The 27,328-nt window shown below is 54.7% G+C and overlaps 1 protein-coding gene and 1 pseudogene across 14 annotated transcripts in view; both read left to right on the plus strand.

Annotated features, from left to right (window-relative positions):
- The window catches only part of SEPTIN9 (septin 9), a 218,876-nt gene extending 204,298 nt beyond the window's left edge, over positions 1-14,578 (plus strand). For all 14 annotated transcript variants that reach the window (XM_063656536.1, XM_054456109.2, XM_054456111.2 and 11 more), the window contains 8 exons: positions 1,561-1,689; positions 2,080-2,161; positions 2,565-2,702; positions 4,559-4,676; positions 6,454-6,549; positions 6,810-6,906; positions 11,283-11,334; positions 12,511-14,578. In XM_063656536.1, the coding sequence (XP_063512606.1) occupies positions 1,561-1,689; positions 2,080-2,161; positions 2,565-2,702; positions 4,559-4,676; positions 6,454-6,549; positions 6,810-6,906; positions 11,283-11,334; positions 12,511-12,646 (848 nt within the window). In that variant the 3' untranslated portion in view covers positions 12,647-14,578. The remainder of the gene's footprint in view (positions 1-1,560; positions 1,690-2,079; positions 2,162-2,564; positions 2,703-4,558; positions 4,677-6,453; positions 6,550-6,809; positions 6,907-11,282; positions 11,335-12,510) is intronic.
- On the plus strand, positions 12,893-14,578 carry LOC129017624 (basic salivary proline-rich protein 1-like; annotated as a pseudogene).
- Positions 14,579-27,328: the final 12,750 nt, after the last annotated feature.

Raw genomic sequence — 27,328 nt, forward strand, 5'->3', positions numbered from 1 at the left:
TTGTGTTTTTTTGAGACAGGGTCTCACTGTTGCCCAGGCTGGAGTGCAGTGGCATGATCTTGGCTCACTGCAGCCTCCACCTCCCGGGTTCAAGTGATTCTCGCGCCTCAGGCATGCGCCACCACACCTGGCTAATTTTTGTGTTTTTTGGTAGAGACAGGGTTTCACCATGTTGTCCAGGCTGGTCTCAAACTCCTGACCTCAAGTAATCCACGCTCCTCGGCCTCCCAAAGTGCTGGGATTACAGGTGTGAGCCATCTCGCCCGGCCGGTTTTTGTTTTTTAAAAGACAGGATCTCTGTCACTCTGGAGTGGCAATGATCCTAGCTCACTGCAGCCTCACACTCCTGGGCTTGAGCAATTCTCCTACTTCAGCCTCCTGTGTAGCTGGGACTATAGGCGCTCGCCACTACACCTAGCCAATGTTTACATTTTGATGTAGAGACAGGGTCTCGCTGTGTGGCCCAGGCTGGTCTTGAACTCTTGGGCTCAAGCAATCCTCCTGCCTCGGCCTCCCAAAGTGCTGGGACTACAGGCGTGAGCCACCGCACCTGGCCTAGGGTATTTTTTTTGGTGTGCTGCTAGCGTAGCCCAAGGCAGCCCTGTGCAGGGTAAAGCAATGGGGCTCCGAGTCTGGAGGGGTGTGTGTGTGTGTGTGTGTGTTATATGTGAATTGTTCGTGTGTGTTGTGAGAGTTGTGTGTGTGTGTGAGAGGTATGTTTGAGGTGAGTTGTGTGTGTGCTGTGAGTTGTGCATGTGAAGTGTGTGTTGTGAGGTGTGTGTGTGTTGTGAGGTGTGTGTGTATGAGAGGGGTATGTGAGTTGTGTGTGTTGTGTTGCATATGAATGCTACTTCCTCATCCTTGTTTGTCTCAGTCACCTGTGGACTGGCTGTCCGCACACACGGGCACTGTCCCTCGAGTGGCACCACGCTGCAGGCCAGCACCCCCCAGCACATGGCCCCACGGACCCCATGGGACATGCGTGAGCCTGCCTGATGCTCACACCAGCTCCATGGGGGAAAGGATTGTTTATCCCATTTTGCACATCAGGAAACTGAGGCACGGTGAGGTCAGGTGACTTGTCCAGGGAGCAGCCAGTCAGGGAGGAGCAGTTTGAATACCTGGGTTTTTGTTCCAACCACCCTGGTGAGCTGCAGGAATCCCGGCCACCTGCTGCACCCCGGGCAGCCCTGGGCTCCTCCGCCAGCCCGGCCTCTGTCCTGTCCAAAATCTGAGCCACCAGGAGACCTCCTGTCCAGAAAGCGCAAGGGGCACAAGAGATGCCGACTCTCCCAGGCCCGGCTCACCTCTCAGGAGAGGACCGTGGCCTGGGTTGTGCTGGCACCAGAGCCCGGCTGTGTGGGTTTACACAATCACTGGACACCCAGCTCGAGGGTGAAGTCCTCGGGTGCTGTTTGGCAGGGGTATTGCCGGGAGGTAGCCCAGGCACTGCTGAATCTCAGGCTGGAGAGCCTCGTGCCTGGGTGGGAGGGGTCCCACGTGCAGACCCTGCTGGCCTCTCCGGAGAGACCCCTGACTGGCCTCCCATCCTCTCCCCAGGGCAGAGCGGCTTGGGTAAATCCACCTTAATCAACACCCTCTTCAAATCCAAAATCAGCCGGAAGTCGGTGCAGCCCACCTCGGAGGAGCGCATCCCCAAGACCATCGAGATCAAGTCCATCACGCACGGTCAGTGGCCGGGGGCGGGCTGGGGGTGCAGGACTCCTCTGCCTCCCTGTAGCACAGAGTGGGGGGTCAAATCCATCACACACGGTCAGCGGCATATTGAGCATGTTGGGGCTCTGGCTGCGATGGGTCAGTGTCCTGGACCCCTGTGGGCCCCGTCACACTGAGCTCCCCGCAGACAACTGAGTTTTCCACCAAAAGTCACAGGCAAGGGGCTCCCAGGGGAACCGTCACCGGCCTGTGCCTGAGTTGGCTGAGGAAGGCCATTAATTTCCCGGTGTCTCCTTGGTTGTCATCGCTGCCTACCTGGGGTTGCCCCCGCTCAGTCAGGTGTGGGGTGTCTGTGAGGGTCCTCCGTCTCCCCTCTGACTCTGCGTGCGTGGCTCTGTGCAGATATTGAGGAGAAAGGCGTCCGGATGAAGCTGACAGTGATTGACACACCAGGGTTCGGGGACCACATCAACAACGAGAACTGGTGAGGCCCCTCCCGGGGAAGGAGCACTAGTGGGGGCTTCAGGGCTCCCTGGACCCCACCCAGAGTCAGTCCTAGAGGCTTCCCGGCCCGCGGGGGTGCAGGGCCCACCTCCTGGGGCCTGACGTGCTGCTAAAGCCGCATGTCTCAGGGGCCTGAAAATTCTGGACCAAAGCAGAATTACCTGGGAAATCTTGCTGTCCCCAACTCACCGCCTGAGGCCAGCCCGGGGAGGCTGGTTTGGGAGGCCAAGGGTAAGGCTGTGGCGTCTCTGCTCAGCAAGCCAGACCTCCCAGGGCGTGCATTTCAGGAAGGTGGGGTGTTGGGCTCTGAGTCCTGGGAATGCGTGACCTGCTTGGGGAGGGCATCACATGTGCCCGCTGACTCGTCCCCATCCCCCACACAGCTGGCAGCCCATCATGAAGTTCATCAACGACCAGTACGAGAAATACCTGCAGGAAGAGGTCAACATCAACCGCAAGAAGCGCATCCCAGACACCCGCGTCCACTGCTGCCTCTACTTCATCCCCGCCACCGGCCACTCGTACGTCCCTGCGGTGTCGGCATCCTCATGCCGGGTGCCCTGGGTTCCCTCTGTCCCCTGAGACTGCCGGACAGTGCTGTCTGCCCTGCTGCTGGGCGCAGAGGGGCTGAGTCAGGGGCCGTGGCCGCCAGCTGTGAAGTTGGGGGTGTGCCATGTCTGCACCTCCAAAGCCTCACACTGACACCTATGCAGTGTCCTGCCCAGCCCCCATCCTTCAGCTGTGTCTTGGGGAGCTGAGGGTCAGGCAGGCCCTGGGCTGTTCTGGAGCCTGGTGGTCTGTGTCCTGCCTTCTCAGGCCAGGCTCTGGCAGGTGGAGTGGGAGCCCCCAGCCAAGCACCCGTAGCGGTGACTGACCTTCTCGGCCGGGCCCTGCCTCATGGGACCCCTCAGAGGGTTTGGTGCATTCTTAGACGGGAAGCACAGAGATCAGTGCCGGCCCCTTCCAGGGCTGGACGGGGCTGCTGTTGGTCTTGGTGAGAGCCCTTTCCTCCCGCCGGCTCTGTCCGCACCTGACATCACCCCTAGAGGTCAGCAAGGGCAGGAGGCTGCATGTACCCTGGCAGGTGGACTCTTCGTGGCCTCACAGACCCTCTGTCCTCGGCTGCCTGTGCACCCCCTGCCAGACACCTGTGGCTCACCCTGAGCCAGGGCTGGGAGGAGGTGGACCCGAGGCCAGCAGGAGCGGCTGGTGGAGGCAGCCATGGGTGGCTTGTCTACATGGGTGGGTAGAGAAGGTCCTTCGCACCTGCTGGCCCAGATGCACTTCCCTGGGCGGAGGAAGTCCAGGGGTTTGGGGAAACCCCTACTCTGTGGGCACCGGGTGCAGGAAGGAGCCTGGCTGGTGGGCAGCGAGCCTCACCCAGAGTCTGTGGGAAAACCCAAGCCGGAGTTTTCGAGTCCACCCTCTGGCATCATCCTCTGTGGGCCAGCAGGAGTCAGGGGCAGGGGGCCAGCTCGCTGTCCATGGGCCTCTCCTGAACTGAACATCTGCCCTCCCAGGCAGAACGGCTCATCTGGGGTCCTGTGGCAGCTGTTCCAGCTGCTCCAAGCTTTGCCTCAGCTGAGGCTGATGGCAGGAGGCAGAAGCCTCTCCTGATGCCAGCTGGGCAAGCCAAGGGCGGGCGGGAGGTCTCTGGCACTTCTGCCACTCCCCAGCACTGACCCTTTGGCTGGGACTCCAGCTGGGCATGTTGCCTGGTCCCGCCCAAGGCGCCCAGTCCCATGGGGCAGGGGCGGGCCTTGGCCATCTCTGCTTAAACTTCTGCCCGGAGCCGGATTCTCCCCAGCCATGTGTGTGACCGACTTATTCTCACTGTGGGAAAAGCTCTGCTCCAGAACTGAGGAAGATGGTGCCCCAGTCCCAGGGCCCTGCCAGCCCCTGCCACCCACCGCTTTCCCCGCATCAGACCCCAGGCTCACTGGGGCCAAGCAGGCACGGGGAGCAGCCCGCCTGGGGCAGGGGCACCGCACACTGGTGCTAGCTTCTATTTCTCTTGCCTCTCCCCTCCCAGCCAAAGCCCCACAGCAAGACGGCTGCTGAGCCAACGGCAGCACTTCTGTGTGGACATGTAGGGGTGTGGTCGGGACCCCGGAACTCATGCACGAGGGTGCTGGGAGCTGGCCCTGGCCCGCCTGGCCTGTGCAGTGGTGTCACCTGTGTCTGGGACACACCCTTATCCTTCCTCTGCCCCACACTCACAGCGTGGCTGACTTGGCCCGGGGCTCCATCCTTGCCAGCAGGGACCCCCGTGAGCCCTAAGCCAGCACCTGAGAGTGTCGACACCTGCTTGGAGGTGGGTGCCCCCACCCCCGCCCCGCTCCCCCAGATGAGCCTCACGTACATCCTTCTGCTTCAGCCTCAGGCCCCTGGACATCGAGTTTATGAAACGCCTGAGCAAGGTGGTCAACATCGTCCCTGTCATCGCCAAGGCTGACACACTCACCCTGGAGGAGAGGGTCCACTTCAAACAGCGGGTAGGGTTCCATCTCTACTTGCCCCAGCCCTTCTGGGCAACCTGGAGACGCTGCAGGCCTGGCAGGGGCCACCCAGTCTAAAGGAGTCACACTGTCAGGGAGACTGAACCGCTGGTCACTCTTCCCAGCGGGTGGCTGGCCTGGTGGTCCTTGGCCCAGGTGGGTGCTGGGGGCCGTCCCTGAGATGGCCTCTCCAGCTCCCCGATAGCTCAAAAGCAGCTCTGTGGGAGGGCCAATTCTCCAGCAGAGTCTCTGAGGGGGGTTTTGGAGAAGACCTGGACCAGGTGGATGGTGAATCTCTCTTCCAGGGAGTAAGGCCGAGGAGGGGCCGTGAGACATGGCCCACCTTGTTTTATGCCCTTTTTTTTTTATTTGAGAAGGGGTCTGGCTCAGTCGCAACGTAGTGGCGCAATCATGGCTCACTGCAGCCTCCACCTCCCAGGCTCAGTCCCCGAGTAGCTGGAATTACAGATGCACACCACCACGTCTGGCTAATTTTTGTATTTTTAGTAGAGACAAGGTTTTGCCATGTTGCCCAGGCTGGTCTCTAACCCTTGGGCTCAAGGGATCCTCCTGCCTCAGCCTCCCAAAGTGCTGGGATTACAGGCATGAGCCACCTCACCCGGCCCTGCCTGGTTTTTATTAGATGGAAGAGAAGTTGGGCCAGGCGCGGTGGCTCACGCCTGTAATCCCAGCACTTTGGGAGGCCGAGGCGGGCAGATCACTTGAGGTCAGGAGTTTGAGACCAGCCTGGCCAACATGGTGAAACCCCATCTCTACTAAAAATACAAAAATATTAGCTGGGCATGGTGGCGGACGCCTATAATCCCAGCTACTTGGGAGGCTGAGGCAGGAGAATCAGTTGAACCCGGGAGGCGGAGGCTTCAGTGAGCCGAGATTGCGCCACTGCACTCCAGCCTGGGTGACAGAGCAAGACTCCATCTCAAAAAAAAAAAAAAGAAGTTGCAAGAGGGATGGTCTCTGCTGCCTTGTTCTCCGCCACCGTCCGAGGCCCCTGCTGTGGGATGGGGAGGGGCATCCAAGCAAGAGGGCAGCCCTGGGCTCTTCCTCCTGACAGGGCAGCACATCAGAGCCACGTGGGGAGCCTTTCAAAATGAAACCAAGGTGCCTGGGCTCCGGCACCGCATCTGCCTCAGTGGGTGTGGGTGGGGCCTGTAACCTACTTCGTCCTGGGGCCAGGCGTCAGGGACCTTCCCAGCATGTGCAGGGGAAGACAGTCCACACAAAGTGGGTGTGTCTGCCGGAGGCTACACATGGGCTGTGGTCTGTGCTTGGGCAGGCGAGCGGCTGTTCACTGGGATGTTTCTGTTGCACGTACCCGTGTCGGGCTGCTGGCAGGGAGCTGAGAGGTTACTGCAGGTGGGGGCTGGCTGGGCTGCAGGAGGGGCCCCTGCTGGAATTGGGGGCTGTGACGAGGGTTTTTTAGGAAGGGTTTCAGGAGGGGAGGTCTCGGTAACCCTGAGTACTTTCTTGGGGGTGTGATGAGCAGGAGAAGAGAGGTGGGAGGTGCTCAGGACGATGACCTTAAGCCCCTGGGGAGCTGCAGCGTCGCTCAGGACAGCAGGTGCACCTGCAGCTGCCCCTCTTCCCCGCAGGAGGCACAGGAGTTGGAGGTGATTGGGGTCACAGCCCCCCAGAGCCTGCCCTTGAACCCAAGCCTGGGGCAGCTCACAGTGTGGAGGTCATGTGGCAAACACTGGCGGGCGGGCAGAGCTTGCCACAGGGATGTGCCCATCTCTCTCCCTCCTTATCCCAGATCACCGCAGACCTGCTGTCCAACGGCATCGACGTGTACCCCCAGAAGGAATTTGATGAGGACTCGGAGGACCGGCTGGTGAACGAGAAGTTCCGGGTGAGTGGATCCACCAGGATGTTGTTCCCAGACCCCCAGTTCCTGCTGAAGGGTGGGGTGGGGGTTTGGGAGACCTTAAGCCATAAAATTATATTCTTGGGGCCAGAGGGCACTGAGCCCAGGTGTCTGTACCCAGTGCTGTCAGGCTGAGGCTCTCGTTTTTGGGGGACCCCAGGCTCAGGGCAGCTCCTCCCAGGGGCCCAGGGGAGGGAATTGCCTTCCCGCACATGTGTAACCAATGCCGTCTGCCCGTTCCCCAGGAGATGATCCCATTTGCTGTGGTGGGCAGTGACCACGAGTACCAGGTCAACGGCAAGAGGATCCTTGGGAGGAAGACCAAGTGGGGCACCATCGAAGGTACTCGCCGCAGGTGCCGGGGCTCCAGACAGATGGGAAGACAGTCTCTTCTGCTGACCCAGAGCCTGTGGGCCACGCCTGAGCCGGAGACTCGTGGAACCTCATCCACTGCCTTGCCCCACCCAGAGGGAGGAGGGGTCTCCTTGTCCCCACTCAACCCGTGGGAAAGTGAGAGGGCAAGTGGCCTGTGCAGGTGCCTCCACCCCGGACCTCCCCTCAGGCAGGGAAAGATTTAGGGAGACAGGAGCTGGGATGGGGGCCGCCAAGTTCTGGGTCCTGGTGCAGGCTCTTTCATAGGCACCTGTGTGGCCCTGGACAAATCGCCCAACCTCTCTGGGCCTAGAAAAGGAGTAGGCTGTAGCTCTGTGAGCCAGATGGACCCTCAGATCCTCGCCCTGCTGAAGTTCCTGGGACTCTCACACCTTAGTCTCTTGTGGCTGTTGTAACCAATTAGCACAAACAAGGGGGCTTAAAACAACACAAATGTATTTTCACAGTTCCAGAGGCCAGAGGTCCGAAATCAGGGGCTATTTCCTTCTGAGGCCCTGAGGACCAGCCTCTTCCATGCCTTCCTCCTTCTGGTGGTGCTTGGCAATCCTGGTTGTTTTGTAAAGGCATCACATGCTTTAATCTCTGCCCCATTATCACAGGGCCTTCTTGCCTGTGTCTCTGTCCTGTCCCTCCTTCTCCTCTTTTTTTTTTTTTTTTTGAGACGAGGTCTCGCTCTGTCACCCAGGCTAGAGTGCAGTGGTGCGATCTCAGCTCATTGCAACCTCTGCCTCCTGGGTTGAAGTAATTCCCCTGCCTCAGCCTCCTGTCTTTGGACTTAGGGCCTACCCTAAGTGGATGATCCCATCTGGAGGTCCTTAATGAATCTTTTAAAGAAAGACGTTTTCCAAGTAAGGTCAGAGTCATGAGTACCAAGGCCGGACCTTGACCATGTCTTTGAATGGATGGGAGCCCCTGGGGGGCCACAGTTCAACCCACTCCTGGCGGTGACAGCCCGGGAGGGATGGGCCCGAACGTTTCCTTCCCCTTCCTTTCTCTGTCCCTTCCTTTCTCATTAGAATGGAAGAGGGGAAGGTGCAGAGGGAAGTGGATCAGGAAAAGCCACTTTGTTCTGGGAGAACTCTTGGCTGAAAGGCCTAGTAGAGCAGGAAGCACAAGTCTCTTAATCTTCCAGGGCCTCAGTTTTCATCATCCACAAAGTGGGTGCAGTGTGCCAAGATTTTAGTGAGTTGAGAGACTGTCCCAAAGACCACGAGAGCTTTTTGGGAAGCTGTTGCTCTAAGAAAATGGTCATAATGACAATTACCGGGAGGCATCAAACGCTCCTGTGCCGCTGGCTTGACATGGGTTATCTCATTTCATGTCCAAAGCTCCCCGCACCCACCCTCTTTGCAGTTGAAGAGGTGCTGTGAGCAGAAAACCTGCCAAGGGACCCAGAACGGGAGGCAGCTCTAGAATCTACAGCTCCAGCCCTGCATCAGACTCTCTTGAGATGGGAGTTCATGCCTGGAGGAGGGTGTGGAGAGGCACGCGGGCCTTTCCCCTGTCTGCACTCCTCCCCTACCACCGCCCCTGCCGGGCCCACCCTGCGGGAGCTGCCCAGCTGGGTGCAGCCTGGGTGTTTTCCAGTATCCGCCTGTGGTGTCAGGCTGGCTTGCCTCCCCTTGGCCCATCTGCCTGCAGTTCCTCTTTTCCTCTCTGCCCAAAGAATTCTTACTGTTTAGGAACCTTTTTATGAAAGGCAGGTTTAGGAGAGTTAGGAGTGGATCGGCCTGGGACGGGCCGGCAGCTTTGCTATGGGCGTGCCTCTGCTGCACCCTGGTGGCCAACCTTGAGTACTGCAGGTGGCCGGTGACAGAAACTGTCAGGAAATGCCTGAGAGGTCCCCGCACCTCTCTGACCTGTGCGTTGTTGAGCACCACTGGCTCCAGCTGAGGAAGAGTCTGGAACCTGTCAGGACAGTTGTGAGGTGGTGAGGCCCACATTCCAGTAGTCTTATATGAGGACCCTGGAAATGTGCCTTCAACACTGATGGGTTTTTATATCAGGGGCCCCATGAGTTCATAGCTGACCTGACACCCAGGCTAGTAAGGATTCCGCCTCGTTCTTGCTTCCCACTTGGTGAACAGCATCTTGAGGTATCTTTCCCATCCTTAGAAAACACCCCAAGTATTGTCAATAGAAATGTGAGGTGTAATTGATCACGCCATGAACTCATGTCCCTGAGAGGCGGGTGATGTTATTATCCACACTTTATGGATGAGGAAACTGAAGGAATGAGAGTAACTTGCCCGAGCCAGGGAGCAGTGATCACACACTCCAACTCCAGCCTGAGAGCCCCATTCTTCCTGCCGGCTCTCGCTGCCCGTCAGTGTTAGATGAGAGTGCTGCTGGTCAGTCTGCAGGAGGTTCTAGTGTGGACACCTCCCTACACAGGGCCATGGCAGGAGGGCCTAGGCAAAGGCAACCGGCCTAGCACTGAGAGCACTTGAGGGCTGGGCAAGGCGGAGGCAAGGGGGAGGCCCCGGCACTGCCTGCTGGCCTACCAAGTAAAAACCAGACATTTTTAACTTGGGGAAAAGCCATGTGGCTCTGCGATGGGGCAGCCTGGAGCCAGGTGTATGGGTTCTGAATCCTGCTCCAGCCTTATGAGCTGTGGGGAATGGTCCCAGTGGCCTCTGACCCCTATCGCTTTCACCTGGTTGAGGCTTCTCCTTGTTTCCCTTGAGTCCAGGCAAGGAGGGGAAGCCCCGTTGGAGAAGGTGCTGGGTAGGTGGTCCCTGGAGTGTGGACCCTGGCCTGGGCAGGTGAACGGGGTGGGGGGGCTCCTGCTGGGGTGCCAGGGGCTCTTAGGTTCTTCCTCAGCAAGCAGGTGGCATGGATGATGGGAATGTTATCAACAGGAGGGGCCTCCAGGTTGGAGGGGACAGGGGTGGGGGGATTCCAGGAGCCGTTCTGCCATCATGGGGAGACTGGGCTTTCCAACCTCCCTCCAGATTATTCCTCCTGAGCTGTGAGGAATGACAGACACAGTTCTTGCGTTCTCTATGCCCCATTTTCTTTTCTTTTCTTTTTCTTTTTCTTTCTCTTTCTTTTTTTTTTTTTGAGACGAAGTTTCGCTGTTTTGCCCAGGCTGGAGTGCCGTGGCGTGATCTTGGCTCACCACAGCCTCCACCTCCTGGGTTCCAGTGATTCTCCTGCCTCAGCCTCCTGAGGAGCTGGGATTACAGGCGCCTGCTACCAGGCCCGGCTAATTTTTGTATTTTTAGCAGAGACAAGGGTTCATCATGTTGGCCAGGCTGGTCTCGAACTCCTGACCTCGTGATCCACCCGCCTCGGCCTCCCAAAGTGCTGGGACTGCAGACGTGAGCCATGGCGCCCAGCCTCTATGCCCCATTTTCGTAAGATAATGGGGATAAAAGAATCACGAGAGACACTTGCAGGTGTGTGAAGACGAAATTCATCACACGGGAGGGCACCGGGCGTCCTTATTTGCCTTCTCTGCCCGGCTCCCCACCTCCAGTGATGCCGTCCACTGCCCTCCTCGTTAAAAGGCCTTCTCTTATATAACAGTTACACATGCCAGGCACCGTGTGTTCATATAGGAGTTATGAAGCACAGCAATAAAATGACCATTCTGAGATGGCCACCAACTCGAGCGCGAGGGCACTTGTGGGTGCCCGTGTTCTCCTGCCCAGTCCCCCTGAGAAGTGACCACTGTCCCGAGCTTGGGCTTGTGTGTGTTGTATGAAGTGCACGTGTCCCTGAGCAGTGTTTAGCATTGCTGATTCTTGAGCTTGTGAATGGTCATCCACAGTACGTAGCCCCTGTGTGTGTCCCTGTGTGTGTGTGCTCTGAGCGCACACAAGGTGGATGGGGCTGTGGGGGTAATACCCTGTGGGCCACAGGTTTTCTTTAAAATCCCAGCTCCGATTCCTGCTTCATCCCATTCCCAGCAGCCCAGCCCCCTGCCTGTCTTCAGGCCTCTGCTGGGACGTCCTGCTCTCCCTGGTCACCCCAGTGGTGCAGGGGCCCACTGTCCTGGCTTCTCCACTGTGGCTTCCTTCCATGCTCCTATTTGGCCGGGTCACTGTGCCATCTCCCATTAGCCAGGAACTTTCTGGAGAGCAGGAGCTGAGCTGTCCAGGAGCAGGAGCTGGTACTGGTCACCTCAGTATCCCCCAGACTGAGAGCAGTGCCAGGTGTCCTATACTCAGCTGCAGAGCAGGTGGTTCCCCTGCCCTGCTCATGGGGCTGCCCTCAGACTCTGCTTTTGGCACCAGCATTGCTGGGCAGGGGGAGAGAGGTGGGGTCCGGGCAGAGCTTCTCCACTGGGACATTAAAGCCTCTCTTGTCTCCTCTCCTAGTTGAAAACACCACACACTGTGAGTTTGCCTACCTGCGGGACCTTCTCATCAGGTGAGAGACAGGGTGCTTGGGTGGGGCTGATGGCTTCACCCCTAATAGGGCCCTACAGCAGGTGGGGGCAGTGGGTGTGGGGCTGAAGCCCTGGGCAGAGTGGGCGCACCCTGCCACCTGCCTGCCCTGCCCTCGGGAAGATCTTGGAAGTCCACCTTCTAAAAAGAAAACCCACTGGGAAATGAAGCAAGCAGTGAAGATCCTTTTTAACCCCTGCGAAGTTGGCTGGATGGGAAGGCTGAGCTTTGATCCCCTGTGGCCTGGCTCGTTAGAGCTGCCCGGAGGCCACTAAGGGCTCAGTGAAACATCATGTGCAGGCCCTGCCGGCAGCATGGGGTGTCTCCAGCTCCGATCCCAGTGGCCTCTGACCCCTACCTCTATCACCTGACTGAGGCTTCTCCTTGTTTCCCTTGAGCCCAGGCAAGGAGGGGAAGCCCCGTTGGAGAGGGTACTGCGTGGGTGGTCCCTGGAGTGTGGGCCCTGGCCTGGGCAGGTTCTTCCTCAGCAAGCAGCTGGCACAGATGATGGGAATGTTATCAAGAGGAGGGGCCTCCAGGTTGGCGGGGGCAGGGGTGGGGGGATTCCGGGAGCCGTTCTGCCATCGTGGGGAGACTGGGCTTTCCAACCTCCCTCCAGATTATTCCTTCTTAGCTGCAGAGGAATGAAAATCTGAGCCCAGGACTTTTTTTTTCCTGGGGACAATGGCAACCCAGCCCTTTGCCCCAGGCCACCTGCCTGCCACAGGCCATAGTCCTGGAGGCCGGTGGTCACCCACTGCCTCCTCTCTGCCAGCACCCTGGACACCGGCCTGGAGCAAGAATGCTCCAGCCCTGTCCCTCTGAGTCTGTGCACTGTCCCTGGGCCCTGGACCAGCCATAGGGTGGACCCAGAGGGAGACACATGCACTGGAATACGTGTGTTCTGACCGAGTCTGGGCTTACCAGGGGGACTGACCCTTCCCCCAAAACGTGTACCAGATCTGGTCCAACATGGAGGGCCTGGGGGACCCCATGGGGAGCCAAGCAGTCGGGATGGGGCATGGGGGTGGGGGCAGGTGGGCCTGAGTCCCAGGCAGGCTGAGCAGGGCCCCTGCCCCGCTGCCCCGGCCCCACTGCCCCCACTGCCCCCAACTCGCTGCTCCCACCTCACTGACCCGCCCGCCCGCCACTCCCACAGGACGCACATGCAGAACATCAAGGACATCACCAGCAGCATCCACTTTGAGGCCTACCGTGTGAAGCGCCTCAATGAGGGCAGCAGCGCCATGGCCAACGGCGTGGAGGAGAAGGAGCCAGAAGCCCCGGAGATGTAGACGCCGCCCTGCCCACCCCCGGGATCCTGCCCCCAAGTCTTTTCTGTCCCCCCCAGGCCCTCCCACTGCCCCATTTTATTTTATATGATTTTCTCCATTTGTCATCGTTCCCCACCCCTTCGACATGCTGCCAGGAAACTAGGGAAGGGGCCTCCCTCCGAGTGAGTCAGTGATGAGCCCGCAGCGTCCCCGAGGTTGTGGGGAGGCTGCGCTGGAGCCAGAAGCAGGGGTGAGAGCACCCACTGAATTGACGTGACCCTCCGTCCCCAGGCCTGGCTCCCTGAGGGCTCAGAAGAGCAGCTTCGGTGTGCAGATCATCCGTCCGTGTGGGGTTCTCAGTGCCGGAGGCCTCGGGGTGGGGGCCAGGCCTCGCACGTGCAGAGGGGCCCAGTGGGCTGCATGCTCCCCTCCATCCCCATCGGCCCTGTCCCCTGGAGTGTGTCAGAGCCCAGGGGAGAATGGAGCCCACCAGGGGCACCTGGACCCCCTGCCCGCCACATGGCGTGGCCATCACTCAGCCCCCACCCCTGCCCTGCTCCTAAGGGTAGAAAATTCCAGGGTCCCCTGCCACCGACTGCCCAGCCACTCCAAGCCCCCTGGCAGCCGCCCCTCCTGGAGCAGAAAGTGCCTTTATCTCAGCCATCCGCAGGCTGCTCGGCCAGATGCGGGGACAGGCTGGAATGAGGGAGGCGTCTTCATCTCCCTGCCATCCCCCCTCACACCACCCCCTCCCAACGGGCTGCAGGTGCTGCTGATGCGCTGGGATCTGACTGAGGATAAAAAGGAAGGAGAGATGACCCCTACCCCCTCATCCCCCAGTTTTGAAAAGGTCCAAGCAAGTGAGTCTAGTGGAGGAGCTGAGGGAGGGAGCCATGGAAGGTGCCAGAAGGAAGGCTGGCAGGGGCACATGTGGGCTGTGGCTTGGGCTGGTCAGAGTGGCCTGAGCTGCCCGGCGCCTGCCCCGCCCAAGTGACCAGGGAAGTGTGTGTGTGTCCATGTGTATGCGTGTCCGTCTGTCTAGTGTCTGGGTTTGGCCCAAGACTGGGCTGTGGTTACATTAATGCCCAGCCAGCCTCCCCGGCCACTCACCCCTCCTGGCTTAGGCCTTGCTACTTTCTGACCTGGGGAGGTGGGAGGCCAGGTGAGCCTGACTCTGTTGTCCTACCCGTGCCTGGGCCCCTCCCCTCAGAGCCCATGGTAACGAACCCCTAGAAAGGAGAGACCAGGCGTCTGGGGTGCACGGTCCACAGTGAGCTGAAGAGCGAGGTTTCATGGCAGCACGGCCCAGCCCCTCACCCTCTGTCCCTATGAGGGGACCCGTGGGGGCTGTCTTTGCAGGGCACAGATGACCAAAGTCCCTTCCTGCTTCCTGTTCCCTGTCTTGCTCCGGGGGAGAAAGAGGGGCCGGATGAGACTCCACTCAGGTGCACACATCACCGGGTGCATCTGCAGGCACCGGCTGGCTGCTTGCAGCCAGGAGAAGGTCAGCGAGAGGGAGTGTATGAGTGTGAGTGTGTGTGCATGGAAGTTGGGGCACTAGGTGTCTGACTCCCTCCCCACCCAAGAGAGGAAGGACCCCTCACCACCTGCACTGGCGAGACAGTTTACTTTGCCAACTTGCCATGTTTTTGCCAAAACCAAGATTTTGAAGGAAATGAGTGGCCAGCTCCAGGGCCCAGGCCATGTGGCCCGCCCAGCCTCAATGTCACTTGGTGGTGGGGTGGGGTGGGGGGTGGGCAGCAGCATCCCAGCCTTGAGATGCTTCACTTTCCTTCTCTGTAACCAGACTTCGAAAAATTGTTCGTTTCATCAGGCTCTGTTCCTCAATGGCCTTTTGCTACGTGCCTCCCGAGAAATTTGTCTCTTTTTGTATAAATGACAAAGTGTTGAAAATGTATTTCCTGAAATAAATGTTTCAAATGCAGAAACCCAGAAGGCTCCTGAGTGAGAATGTTTTTTCTGCCCCTGAAGTGCAGTTCTTTGGGCCTTGGGACAGGCTGGGGTCAGCAGCAGGTGGGCGAGAAGCGTGGACAAGAAAAGGTAGGCCGGGCGCGGTGGCTCACGCCTGTAATCCCAGCACTTTGGGAGACTGAGGCAGGTGGATCGCAAGGTGAGGAGTTTGAGAGCAACCTGGCCAATATTGTGAAACCCCATTCTACTAAAAATACAAAAATTAGCTGGGCATGGTGGTGTGCACCTGTACTCCCAGCTATTCGGGAGGCTGAGGCAGAAGAATTGGCTTGAACCCTGGAGGTAGAGGTTGTGGTGAGCCAAGATCATGCCACTGCACTCCAGCCTGGGCAACAGAGCAAGACACCGTCTCAAACAAACAAAAAAAAAAAAAAAAAAGGAAAGAAAAGTAAGGCCAGGTTAGATCTTGAATTCAGACGCCCAAGATTTAAAACTAACAAACTCCCTGAGAACTTATAATTCCAGAGCACTGTGAAGAGTGAGAATAGCATCAAGGCGATTGCTGGGGGGTTGATTAATCTACTTGGGGTAAAGGTTCCCAGGGCTTGAGAAGCACTCAGCGGAGATGACTGAAAAGTGAATGGCAGATCTGAACGCTTTCATTAAAGTGGGGGATCTGAGGGGCGTCCACAGGGCGTGCTGTGAGCTGCTTCTAGTTAGTGTATCCTTGAAAATAAGTTTTTCTGTTTTATTTTTTGAGACAGGGTCTTGCTCTGTAACCCAGGCTGGAGTGCGGTGGCACAATCACAGCTCACTGCAGCCTCTACCTTCCAGGCTCAAGTAATCCTCCTGAGTAGCTGGGACCACAGGTGTGCACCACCACACCTGGCTTGTTCATTTTTTGTAAAGATGGGATCTCACTATGTTGCCCAGGCTGATCTCAAATTCCTGGCCTCAGGTGATCCTCCTGCCTTGGCCTCCCGAAGTGCTGGGATTATAGGCGTGAGCCACTATGCCTGGCTGACAATAAGTTTTTCTTTTAGAAATTTATATTAGATTGAACTCCAGACTGGTCACTATTTGACAGTTGTTTTATGCCAACCTAACTCATTCCAAGAGAACTTGACTCCAAATAGATTAGAACTCAGAGCCTTGGCTGAGTGAGCTTGTCTTTGCAGGTGAGCTTCGGAAGTAAGGTTCAGGGAGCTCTGGTCCGTATGCCCTTGGCGTGTGCAGAAGGGGCCTCACCCAGATCCCTTCTCCCACGTGTATTAGTGCCCTGCAGCTGCCTTAACAGACGACCATGCAGCGGGGCTGAAAACAGCAGAAATTTATTCTCACAGTTCTAGAGGCCAGAGGTCTGAGATCCAGGTGTCCCAGGGCCTCGCTCCCTCCAAAGGCTCTAGAGGAGGTTCCTCTCTCCTCCCCCAGCTCCTGGTGGCCGCTTCACTCCCATCTCTGCCTGTGTCTTCACACAGCCTTCTCTCTCTTTGTCCTGGAGAGGGGTGAAGAGGGCCAAGAGGGCACTCTTCCAGGACTTAGGGCCCACCTTGATTCAATTCGATCTCATTTAGATCCTCACCTTCATGACACCTGCAAAGACGCTCTTTTGAAATCAGGTCACATTCTGAGATCTGAATGGATGTGAATTTGGTGAGGTGGGAGACACAGTTGGGCCCCCTACATCCCCTTCCGCCCCCCTGTTTCAGGGCCTCCAGGACAACGCGGGCAGCAGAGTGGTGAGTGGGAAAGCCCTAATTTGGGACTCGGAAGTTCTGGGTTCCAGGCTGACTCTGCCACCAAAACTTGGGGTTGCCTCAGCCTCTCTGGGCACCCCCTGGCTCTTCTGCCAGGCACCTGACTTCTGCATGTTTTGGAGAAAGCAGACAGGTTCCTCTCTGAATGAACTGATGGGTGTTGGCCCGGTGGAGCCTCTGCGCCATGGGCCGGTGTCTGCTATGAGCACAGGCAGGTTGAGAGTCAGGTCAGCCCCTGTGGATGGCTGCCAGCCTGCAGCCTGATTCCAAAGGAGGGTCTTCGCAGATGTCATTAAGGTAAGGATCTAAATAATCACTAAGGCCCTTCCAGCTGTGATGGCTTTGTCCATCCCCCATCTGAAGTTTCTGGCAGTCCCTCTGCCTTGAAGCCCTCTTCCTACAGACTGAAGTGTCTCCATTTTCACCCCCAATGTCCATCCTCGCACACAGGGAGCCTGTCCAGCAGCTGCCCTCTTTGGGACTGACCATCCTCTCCAAGTCCTGGCCTCAGAACTCCAGCTCCTCCCCACTTGGCCAGCATGATCCTCCCAGGCATCTCATGCCCCTAAGCCCACCCAGCCAGCCCCCTGCCCCCTACACCATGGTCCTCTCATTGACCAGACCATCCCCGGTACCCAGCCACCCTGCGCTGCCCATCCAGCGATGCTGTCAGGGAGGCCCTCCTGCCACCCAACCGAGCAAGTCTCCTGCTGTAGAACCAGAATAACCACTGTTCCAATTTGCCCGAAAATGAGGGCTTTCCAAGCACACAGGACATTCAGTGCTAAAATCAGGGAAGTCCTGGGCAAAGTGGACAAGTTGGCCACCCTGGGTGGGATCCCCGTGCCACCCCGCCCCTTCTCCTGCCTCTGGGAGCCCTGGCCTCTACACTTGTTCAACCCCAGAGGTTCTGAAGGAGCTGCACGGACCAGGCTGTCCCCAAGGAGGGACCCAGGGAAAGCAGGAAGGCCCCAAGAACAGGCCCCATTCTCACACTGGCTCTCAGCTCCTGCGTGGGAAGTGGGGAATCTCGTGGGGGCTGCGGAGACCTTCTGTCCCTGCTTCCTCCCCCGCTCCAGGCCGCAAAGTTTGACGCCAGGAAAGAAAGTAAAATCAACAAGCAGGCTTTGGGCTTTTCCGGACCCAGCCTTGTAGGAGTCCCTGCATCCCCTGGAGCTCAGGGCCCGGTGAGGATGCTGGCAGGTGGGCTCCACTCAGCTCCACCTGGATGCGCCTGGGAGAAAGCCGGATGGGAACCCAGTGAGCCCACTGGGCAGGGGCTGTGCTTGGCACCTCCTCTTAGATGTGCATGTCCTTTCTCCTGTTTTATTTTATTAATTTTTTTCAGGCAGAGTCTCACCCCGTTGCCCAGGCTGGAGTACAGTGGCGCAATCTCGGCTCACTGCAACCTCCGCCTCCCAGGTTCAAGTGATTCTCCTGCCTCAGCCTCCCAAGTAGCTGGGATTACAGGCACCCACCACCACACCCAGCTAATTTTTGTATTTTTAGTAGAGACAGGGTTTCACCATGTTGGCCAGGCTGGTCTTGAACTCCTGGTCTCAAGCGATCTGCCCACCTCAGCCTCCCAAAGTGCTGGGATTACAGGCATAAGCCACCGCGCCTGGCCAACTCTCTCACATTTTAAAACACTACTTTCTGCTACAAAAGTGGCGTGTACGATGGGAAATGTCAGAAATAAATACCCCAGGAAGACACTCAAAAGCCCCTGTGATGGCCCCCCAGCCTGGTCCTGGGATGTTGGCCTCGGGTCTCCCTCCTGGTGCGGCATCCTTTTACCACTGCAGTAACTGGGAGGAAACGGTCCCCATGCATTGCTCTAAATCCCGCTGGATCTGGTTTTGGGGGTGCTGGGCTGCTGTCCAGGTGACTGGAAGGGGAGGAAGGTGTGTGCCCCTGAGGACTTCAAAAGCACTCTGTGCTGTGAGGATCCCACCCCTTTGCGCTCCCAGAAAGTGGCTGGTGTTTTTCTGCTCCAGCAGGGAGCCCAGGTGAGGTTCTCTAGGTAGGTGGAAAGGTAGGTGGAGCAGGCTTCAAGAGCAGAACCCAGCAGAGTGCCCCGGCTTCCTCCCATCGCCCTCCTACTCCCTCTCCTCCCCTCTCCTCCCCTCCCCTCCCACCCTTTTGGAAGCAAGGAGGGGAGAGGCTTCCACCGAGGTTGGGCCCAGCTCAGGTGTCCTGAGTGGTGGGAATCTGTGCAGGGCCCAGGTGCATTTCCTGCCCTGGAGTAGGAATGCTTTATAGATGTGGGAGCTGCCTCAAGGCATGGCCAGGAGGGGCCAGAGAAGCAGAACCAGCTGCATAGGGGATGCTGGGCTGGTGCCTGCACATGGAACAGTCATTGGTTAAATGTGACTTGTAAGGAGCCTAAATCTTTGGGTCCTCCTCCTTGGAGAGTCCCAGGCAAGCTGCGTTCCTTGGGCTGATTCCAGGCTGGGCCAGGAGGGGCTGGGCTGCAGACCTCTGGGAACTGCCCACCCAACCCCGCACCACTAGGCTCCCTGCTCCTCCTGAAGGCCCTGGCCTTCAGTAAAGTGCAAAAAGTTAAATGCTCTGGTTTTTCTCTGATAATAGAAGCAATGCGTGTCCATTGTAGAATGTTGGGAAAATAGAGAAGAGTAAGAGCAACAACAGGCACGGAACTCCACCCCTGCCAGTCAGCCTGCCTGTGCGTGGGAGTTAAAACAAAACGCTTCTGCAAACATTTGTTTTTTTTTTTGTTTTTCCAAAATTAAGCTCCAATTGTGCATATCACTTGATAATGGAAATTATTTTTTGAAAACATAATTTTAATAGCTATACAGTACTCCATCATATCAACATATGAAATGAAACGATGATTTCTAAATTCTTACTCTTGTCACCTGGGCTGCAGTTGGAGGCCTGGTGGGGGTCCATGCGGCGACTGGCTGGGCCTTCCCTGTCCCTCCTGCCAGATGACAGACGTGCCTGGTGCTTGGCAAACTCACTTAGAAGGAGCAAGAAGCAACTGGGATGGCTCAGAAGCCCATGGTGGAATAGTCTCTTGTAAACGAAGAGACAAGAGGAGGTCGAGGACTGGTTTCCCCTTCTCCTTCTCGCCCCCACCCCTCCCCTTTCCCATCGAGTCTCTGGTCTCTGCCTTCAGGCTCATGGATGGGCAAAGCATCTTTCGAGAGCTTGCCTGCCAACCCTCAGAGTCACATACACGAAGGTCTCCTGGAGCTCGGAAGGTCAGGCACAAAGTCACTCCTTGACCCTATTTATTGAAATATCCATTTTTTTGAGCACTTTTCCCGTGTAGACTGAACAGGGTCTCCCTCTGTTGCCTAGGGTGGAGTGCAGTGGTGCGATCATGGCTCACTGCAGCCTCGAACTCCTGGGCTCGAGCAATCCTCCTGCCTCCATCTCTGAGTAGGCGGGACCACATGTGTAAGACACTACGCCTGGCTAATTAAAAAAAAAAAAAAAAAAATGTAGGCTGGGCACAGTGGCTCATGCCTGTAATCCCAGCACTTTGGAGGCGGAGGCAGATGGATCACCTGAGGTCAGGAGTTCGAGACCAGCCTGGCCAACATGGTGAAACCCCGTCTCTACTAAAAAAAATAAAAAATTAGCTAGGCATGGTGGTGTATGCCTGCAATCCCAGGTAATCCCAGCTACTCAGGAGGCTGAGACAGGAGAATCACTTGAACCCAGAAGGTAGTGGTTTTAGTGAGCCAAGATCACGCTACTGCACTCCAGCCTGGGCGACAAGAGCAAAACTCTGTCTCAAAAAATAAAAATAAATAAATTTTAAAAGTAGAGGTAGGGTCTCTCTGTGTTGCTCAGGCTGGTCTCAAACTCCTGGCCTCAAGTGATCCTCCCACCTCGGCCTTCCAAAGTGCTGGGACTCTAGGCGTGAGCCACTGCACCTGGCTCAGCTTGGCATTTCTTGAATTTGGGTCCATGTGAAAGAGTCCAGGAGGTCATTCCTCACAGATCGCTTATTGAGGAACACCCCAGAGGTCAGAGTGTGGGTAGGTGAGGGGAGAGAGGGGCTGAAGGCAGATGCAAGGGGCCCCTGGGATGGTGTCAGTCCCAGGCCTGGGGACACAGCCAGGTGGAGAGAATGTGGGATCGGGGCCCAGGGGCTGGGCTAGAGGCCTGCTTTGCTGTGTGTGCTTGGGCCTGGGGTTAATGGTTGGAGCCTCAGTGAGCTCGTCTGACAAATGGGGATGAGGACCACCATGTAGTCATCATTCAACACTGTGGGGGAGAGAGGCAAGAAGGAGCCCTGGGCGGGATGAATTCTGACCCAAGCCAAGAGCCACCGTGGGGCCAGCGCCCACCTGCACCAGGTTCTATATCCGTCATCACATTAGCTCCCCCGAGAGCCCCGAAGGGTGGGCCGTGCCTGCTCCTTTTCCGGGTCCACTGAGCGGCCCTGGAGCCCGGGTGTGGGTGTGTGTTTAGCTTAGGCTCTCCCCGCTGCACCCTCTGCCTTGTGCTCCCAGCAGGGCGCTGCAGCATCGTCCGGTTTTAGCAGGGTGAGGCGGCTCCCACAGACATGTGATGCAGAAAGTCCTCGACACCCCCAGCCAGCTATCCATGGGTCTTGTCCAGGGCCCTGCCCCGCGGCGCCCACTGCTGCTTCCGGGCAAGCCTCAGATTCCACTGGGATTCGGAGAAGTTGCAGCTGAATCAATGCTGAGAGCCCATCGGAGAAAACATCTTCCTTCCCTTTCAAAGAGAACAGCTATGCATAATCAGAATAAAAAGGACGTATAAATAATTAAAGCGGCCCAGAGTGAGTGGTTCTTGAACCATCTGCCTGATTTAAAAACTAATTACTCGGAGACTGGTCGCTGCACGGGAGCCGTGCACGCTCCTCAGGACACTCACCGCCTCCTCTTCGGGCACCAGGGGTGGCGGCATCGGCCTGATCAGCCAGTCCTGGCACATAGAGCACTGCCACGGCCTCCTCCATCTCCCTGATTAATAACTTCATCAAAGCCCGGGACCAGAAGGAAATGTAAGTCCTCTGAAGGAAACGGCCGCACGGAGGAGCCAGCAGCAGTCTCTCCCAGCAGATGAGCTGGGAGGTGTGGACCCAGTCTCAGGCAGGTTAGTGGAGCCCCAGATTCAACCCAACGGATGACCCATTACCGGGGCTCAGCAGGACCTAAGGATCTTTACTCTTTACCTAAGGGTCCAAGGCACTCTCCGCATACACCCATCACCATGTCCCTGGAAGGAGGGAATTGGATCTCTGCTCTGATTCTTCTGCAAGAAGAATCACCAGGCGTGGTGGCTCGCAACTGTGCCCAGCCACTCAGAGGGCTGAGGCAGGAGGATCACTTGAGCCCAGGAGTTCGAGGCTGCAGTGAGCTATGGTCACACCACTGCACTCCAGCCTGGGCAACAGGCTGACCCTGTCCAGTCTACATGGGAAAATTGCTCAAAAGACGGACATTTCAATAATATAATAATAATAGTTATATTCTGCCCTGCACGGGAATTGAGGAATCCTGCAGGAAGCCCCTCTCCTCATCCAGCCCCCACCCATGCCCTTCCCTACTCCTCTTCCTTGGAGACTTGCCTGGACCATCAGCCCCTGCACAGCAGCCTGGGAGTGGGGCAGGGTGGGGTCAGGGGGCAGAAAGACCCTGTCCTGTAACAATGAACCCTGACATTTGCTTGGCACAGATTCTCATCCTTGTGTTTCCTCTGAAGAGGGCCCATCAGGGGCTGCTGCTCCACTTCGCAGATGAGGAAAGAGAGGTCAAGAAGGTTCAAAGTCATGCAGTGGAGAGTGTGGAGGTGACCTGGTCTTCAGACTTCCTCCTTCGGGAGCTTTATGTTCGGGTGCTGCCTGGGGACAGCTCTTCCTGTGCTTCCACCTTCTCTGGAAGGCAGCCAGGGCTGAAGCACGGCCACCTCACAATGCATCATGCTGGGACATGTAGGGTCTTAGAGTGAGGTGTGTGTGTGTGTGTGTGCATGAGTGTGTTTATGAGTGCGCATCTGAGAATTCCGATAAACGCACACACCCTCACAGCACAAAATGTGGGGAAAGACACAGGGTCCAAAACAGCCCACCAGGCTGTGCCTTGTGTTTGTGGGTTTAGCCCTGAGTGGGGAGGTGTTGAGATTAGCTGCACTCTTGGATGAGGATGGAGAGGTGCTGCCACTGCCACTGCATGGCATCGAGCTGTGAGATGACCCCTCTGCTGACACAGGCAGAATTACAAAATCGGCATTGCAAAACTCAGGAATGGGAACCAGGGACATCCTTCTACACACATCAAAATGGTTAAAGGGGGAAAACAAATGCGCTGTCCATCTGCAAACTGCCTGCAGTTAAGCCCTCAGTGAGTCAACCCTTCAAGGTGGCATTGGCAGGGGAGAAAATTTCAGCTCCAGGCTCTCTGGGTTTTTCTTATCTCCACTGTACTTTCCTAAAGGCTGATTTCTTTTAGGTAATGCACATCCTCCTCTCTCCATCATATTTTCTTTGTAAGCTCTTAGACTGTGTTCATCTGCAAAGGTCATCAAAGGGCAGTTTTCTCTGGAGGTGGTTTTGAATCCTGGTTCTTCTACTTACCAGCTGAGTGACTTCAGATGGGTGACTTAACCTGGGTCCATGCCTCAGTTTCCCCATCTATAAAATGGTAACAACAGTACCCAATTCATAGGATTGTTATGATTAAATGAGTTAGTTCATGTGAAGCACTTACAATAGTGTCTAGCCAATGAGTGTTCAATAGATGTGAGCCATCATTATCACCATTGACATCACCACCACCACCACCATCATCACCATCATCATCATCACTATAATCATTATCAACATTACCATCATCACCCTCACTATCACTATCATCACTATCATCATCACCATCACTACCATCGTCACCATCACTACATCATCACCATGACCATCATCATCACCTTCTCCATCATTATCATCATCATCACATCATCAGTATCATCACTACTATGATCACCATCATTACTACCATCATCCCATCATCATCACCATCATTATCAGCATCACTATCATTATCATAATCACCATCACCATCATGATCATCACCATCACCACCACCATTATCCCATCATTATCATTTTCATTATCATTATCATCACCACTACCATCATTATCATCTCATCACCATCATCATCACCATCACCATCATCATCATTACCATTACCATCACCATCACTATTATTACCATTATCATCATCATCACCATCACCATCTTCATCACCATTACTGTCATCACCATCTCCATCATTATCATCATTATCATTATCATCACATCGTCAGTATCATCACTACTATGATCACCATCACCACCACCATCATCCCATCATTATCACCATCACCATCATTATCACCATCACCATCATTATCACCATCACCATCATTATCACCATCATCCCATCATGATCACCATCATCCCATCATTATCACCATCACCATCATTATCATCATCACCATCATTATCATCATCATCCCATCATTATCACCATCCCATCATTATCACCATCACCATCATTATCACCATCATCCCATCATTATCACCATCATCCCATCATTATCACCATCATCCCATCATTATCACCATCACCATCATTATCATCATCACCATCATTATCATCATCATCCCATCATTATCACCATCCCATCATTATCACCATCACCATCATTATTATCATCACCATCATTATCACCATCATCCCATCATTATCACCATCATCCCATCATTATCACCATCACCATCATTATCATCATCACCATCATTATCATCATCACCATCATTATCATCATCATCCCATCATTATCACCATCACCATCATTATCATCATCACCACCATCATCCCATCATGATTTCTATCACCATCATTATCACCACGACCATCTTCATCACCATCATCATCACCACTATCACCATCATCATCACCACCATCATTAGCATCACAATCATCACCATCATCACCACCATCACTATCATCTCCATGAACATCACCATCACCACCATTACCATCATTATCACTACTACTACCTTACCATCAATGTAATGTACCTACTGCCTTATCTAGCACCATCAATGTCACCATAATTATCATCACCATCACCATCATCATCACGATTATCACCACAACCATCAATATCATCGTCATTTTCTCCATCATCACCATCAACAACACCCTGAAACTGAAATAAAGAAAAAGGCCCTGCTGTGGCCTCATCTTGCTCCTCTGCTCTGGAATCAGAAGGAGTAAAAACCAGCCAAGTGGAGAGCAGAGCTGACAGCAAAGGAGAAGCTGGGCTGTTTGCTGCCCAGGCCTGGCTGGCACCCCTCCTCCTGGGATGTAGCAGCTTTCTGAGCATGTCCTCAGTATGAGGCTTCCCTGCGCTGCTTCTCTCTGAATGTTCACAAGTCCCACGGGGCAGGTGCCATCATGGTGAAGTTGAGGTACAGAGAGGTCAAGGAGCTTGGCCTGGGTGCACAGCTGGTGAGGGACTGAGTCAGGATGTAAAACGCTGTCTGATCTGTGGTCCAGTGGCATCCACTGCACTTCACTGCCCACGGTAGGGGTGGGGGTGGGGGTGGCAGGCTCCCTGTTGCCTCAGACTGAAGAAGTGCTCAAGGCTGGCTCTGTGTACTGGGACCTCTCTCCTGGGCCATGAACCGCAGCATCTATTTTTAAATGTGGAGCACCTATTCACGGAGGCAGCACCATGCTGGTCCCTGGAGGAACAAAGCGGGCAAATAAGTCAGGACTCTGAACCTGGGGGCGGCCAGTTGGGTGGGGAGGACAGACACGTACACAGAGCATCATAACACAATGAAGCCAGTGTCATGACAGAGGTACACGGGGGCCACCGGGGAAGGTTCCCAGAGGAGAGGCACCTACCCTTGTTGGCAGGGCCAGTGCTGAGGGTCAGTTACGCCCTTTATATTCTTTATAAATTACACAATCTCAGATTTTTTTTTTTTTTTTTTTTTTTTGAGACAGAATCTCGCGCTGTTGTCCAGGCTGGAGTGCAATGGCACAATCTCACCTCACTGCAACCTCCGCCTCCTGGGTTCAAGCAATTCTCCTGCCTTGGCCTCCTGAGTAGCTGGGATTACAGGCACATGCCACCCCGCCTGGCTAATTTTTGTAGTTTTTAGTAGAGATGGGGTTTCACCATGTTGGTCTGGTCTTGAACTCCTGACCTCGTGATCCACCCACCTCGGCCTCCCAAAGTGCTGGGATTACAGGTGTGAGCCACCGTGCCCGGCCTCAGATACTTCTTTATAGTAGTGTGAAAATGGATTAATACAGTATGCATTCATTGAGTTTCTTGGATCTATTGGCTGATCTCTTTAGATTTTGGAAAATTCTCAACAACTATTCCTCAAATATTTACTCTGCCTCATGCTCCTTTTCTTCCTTTCTGGTGCTCCAATTTCATGTATGTTAATATTTTTCCACAGTTCTTCAACACTCTGTTCTTTTTTAAATTTTTATTTTGTTAATTCTTTTTCTCTTTGAATTTTAGTTTGGATAATTTCTATTGACTAGTCTTTAAGATCCTTTCAGTTTTATTGATCTTTTCTTCTACTGTGTTCAATCTGCTGTTAAACCCATCAAACAAACTCTTTGTATCTAATATTACAGTTTTCATCTCTAGAATTTCCATTTGGTTATTTTATAGTTTCCATTTCTGTGCTGAAATTTCCCATCTGTTCACACATACTGTCTACCTTTCCCACTAGATCTTTTAACATCTTTATTTTAGTTTATTTAAGGTCCTTGTCTAATAATTCCAACACTCAGTCATCTGTGGGTCTACTTCTATTGGTAATTTTTCCCCTGATTATTAGTCTCATTGCCCTGCTTCTTTGCATGTCTTGCAATTTTTTTTAGTCTGAAATGTGGTATATTTTTTAAAAAGTAGTGCCTATAGTAAGTATATATCTTCTAGAAAAAGAATGTACCCCTTCTTCTATTGGGCCATTAGTGGGAGGGAATGAGTCAATCTAATATGAAGTTGACTTGGATCTGGGCTTTAATGAAGCTTCAGTTAAAGTCACTTCACCACTCACTTCAAATGTTTTGAAAGTAGGATCAGGTCTTTCCCTTAAGTAAGTGTTTGAGAGAGAAGAAGACAGTATGAAAAACGTAATGTGTGCCTGTATTAGAAAGGTCAGAGGGCTTTGAGGATGTAAACATGGTGTATAAAGGTGAGTGTTATTAAACAGGATATTGTAACAATGCAGAGATGGTTGGTAACTTTCGGAGGATGAAAGATCTTATTCTTGAAGCTTTAGATGTTACAGCTGGGAATGGTAAAAATAATAACAGATACTATCCTGATTAAGGGCATTCTCTGCCTGAACCCAATCACTTCAAAGACCCTGAAAGAATTCTCAGGACTCCAGAGCAATTGGCCATAGGCCACTGCTGCTTCCACATATTAAAAAAATGCTAACATCCCAGTCCTACTTCCTAACCCCAGCACAGGCTCTGTTGTCCCCCAGGGTAATTTAACACCAGAAAACAAAAACATCATTGGTCCTGGTCCAGATTTCTGTGTCCTGGCCTCGCCCATAAAGGGGGCTCCCATTAGCTAACCTGCTCAGCTCCCCACCACACTTCCCACAGAGCTTTCTAGCTTTTGTCAGCTCAAGACAGCCCTTGAAAACTGTAGAATCTGAGGGGGTGTGTATCTAATAAAGTTGGAGCTCTGTAATTTAGCAATTACTGTAACCCACACTTGTAATTTAGGGGGTTTCTTGTAATTCTTTGTACTCTTTCTTTCTGAAAAAATATGCAGCCTTAATAGCTTCCTCTTTACTGTTCCAAAGGCCGATATTTGCCACTCCCCATCCCCTGTCAGCTGCAGAGCACAAAGAAGTGTGCAGATCGTGTTGAGGCTGCTTTTCAGGGATTAGAAAGTTTAATTTAATGCTCAGCATCTCCGAAAGGAAACTGAACTTGCTCCTTGTAATCGTGCATGTCTTCAAAGCTCTGAATT

The sequence above is a fragment of the Pongo pygmaeus genome, chromosome 19 (genome assembly GCF_028885625.2).
Source record: "Pongo pygmaeus isolate AG05252 chromosome 19, NHGRI_mPonPyg2-v2.0_pri, whole genome shotgun sequence".
Lineage (NCBI taxonomy): Eukaryota > Metazoa > Chordata > Mammalia > Primates > Hominidae > Pongo > Pongo pygmaeus.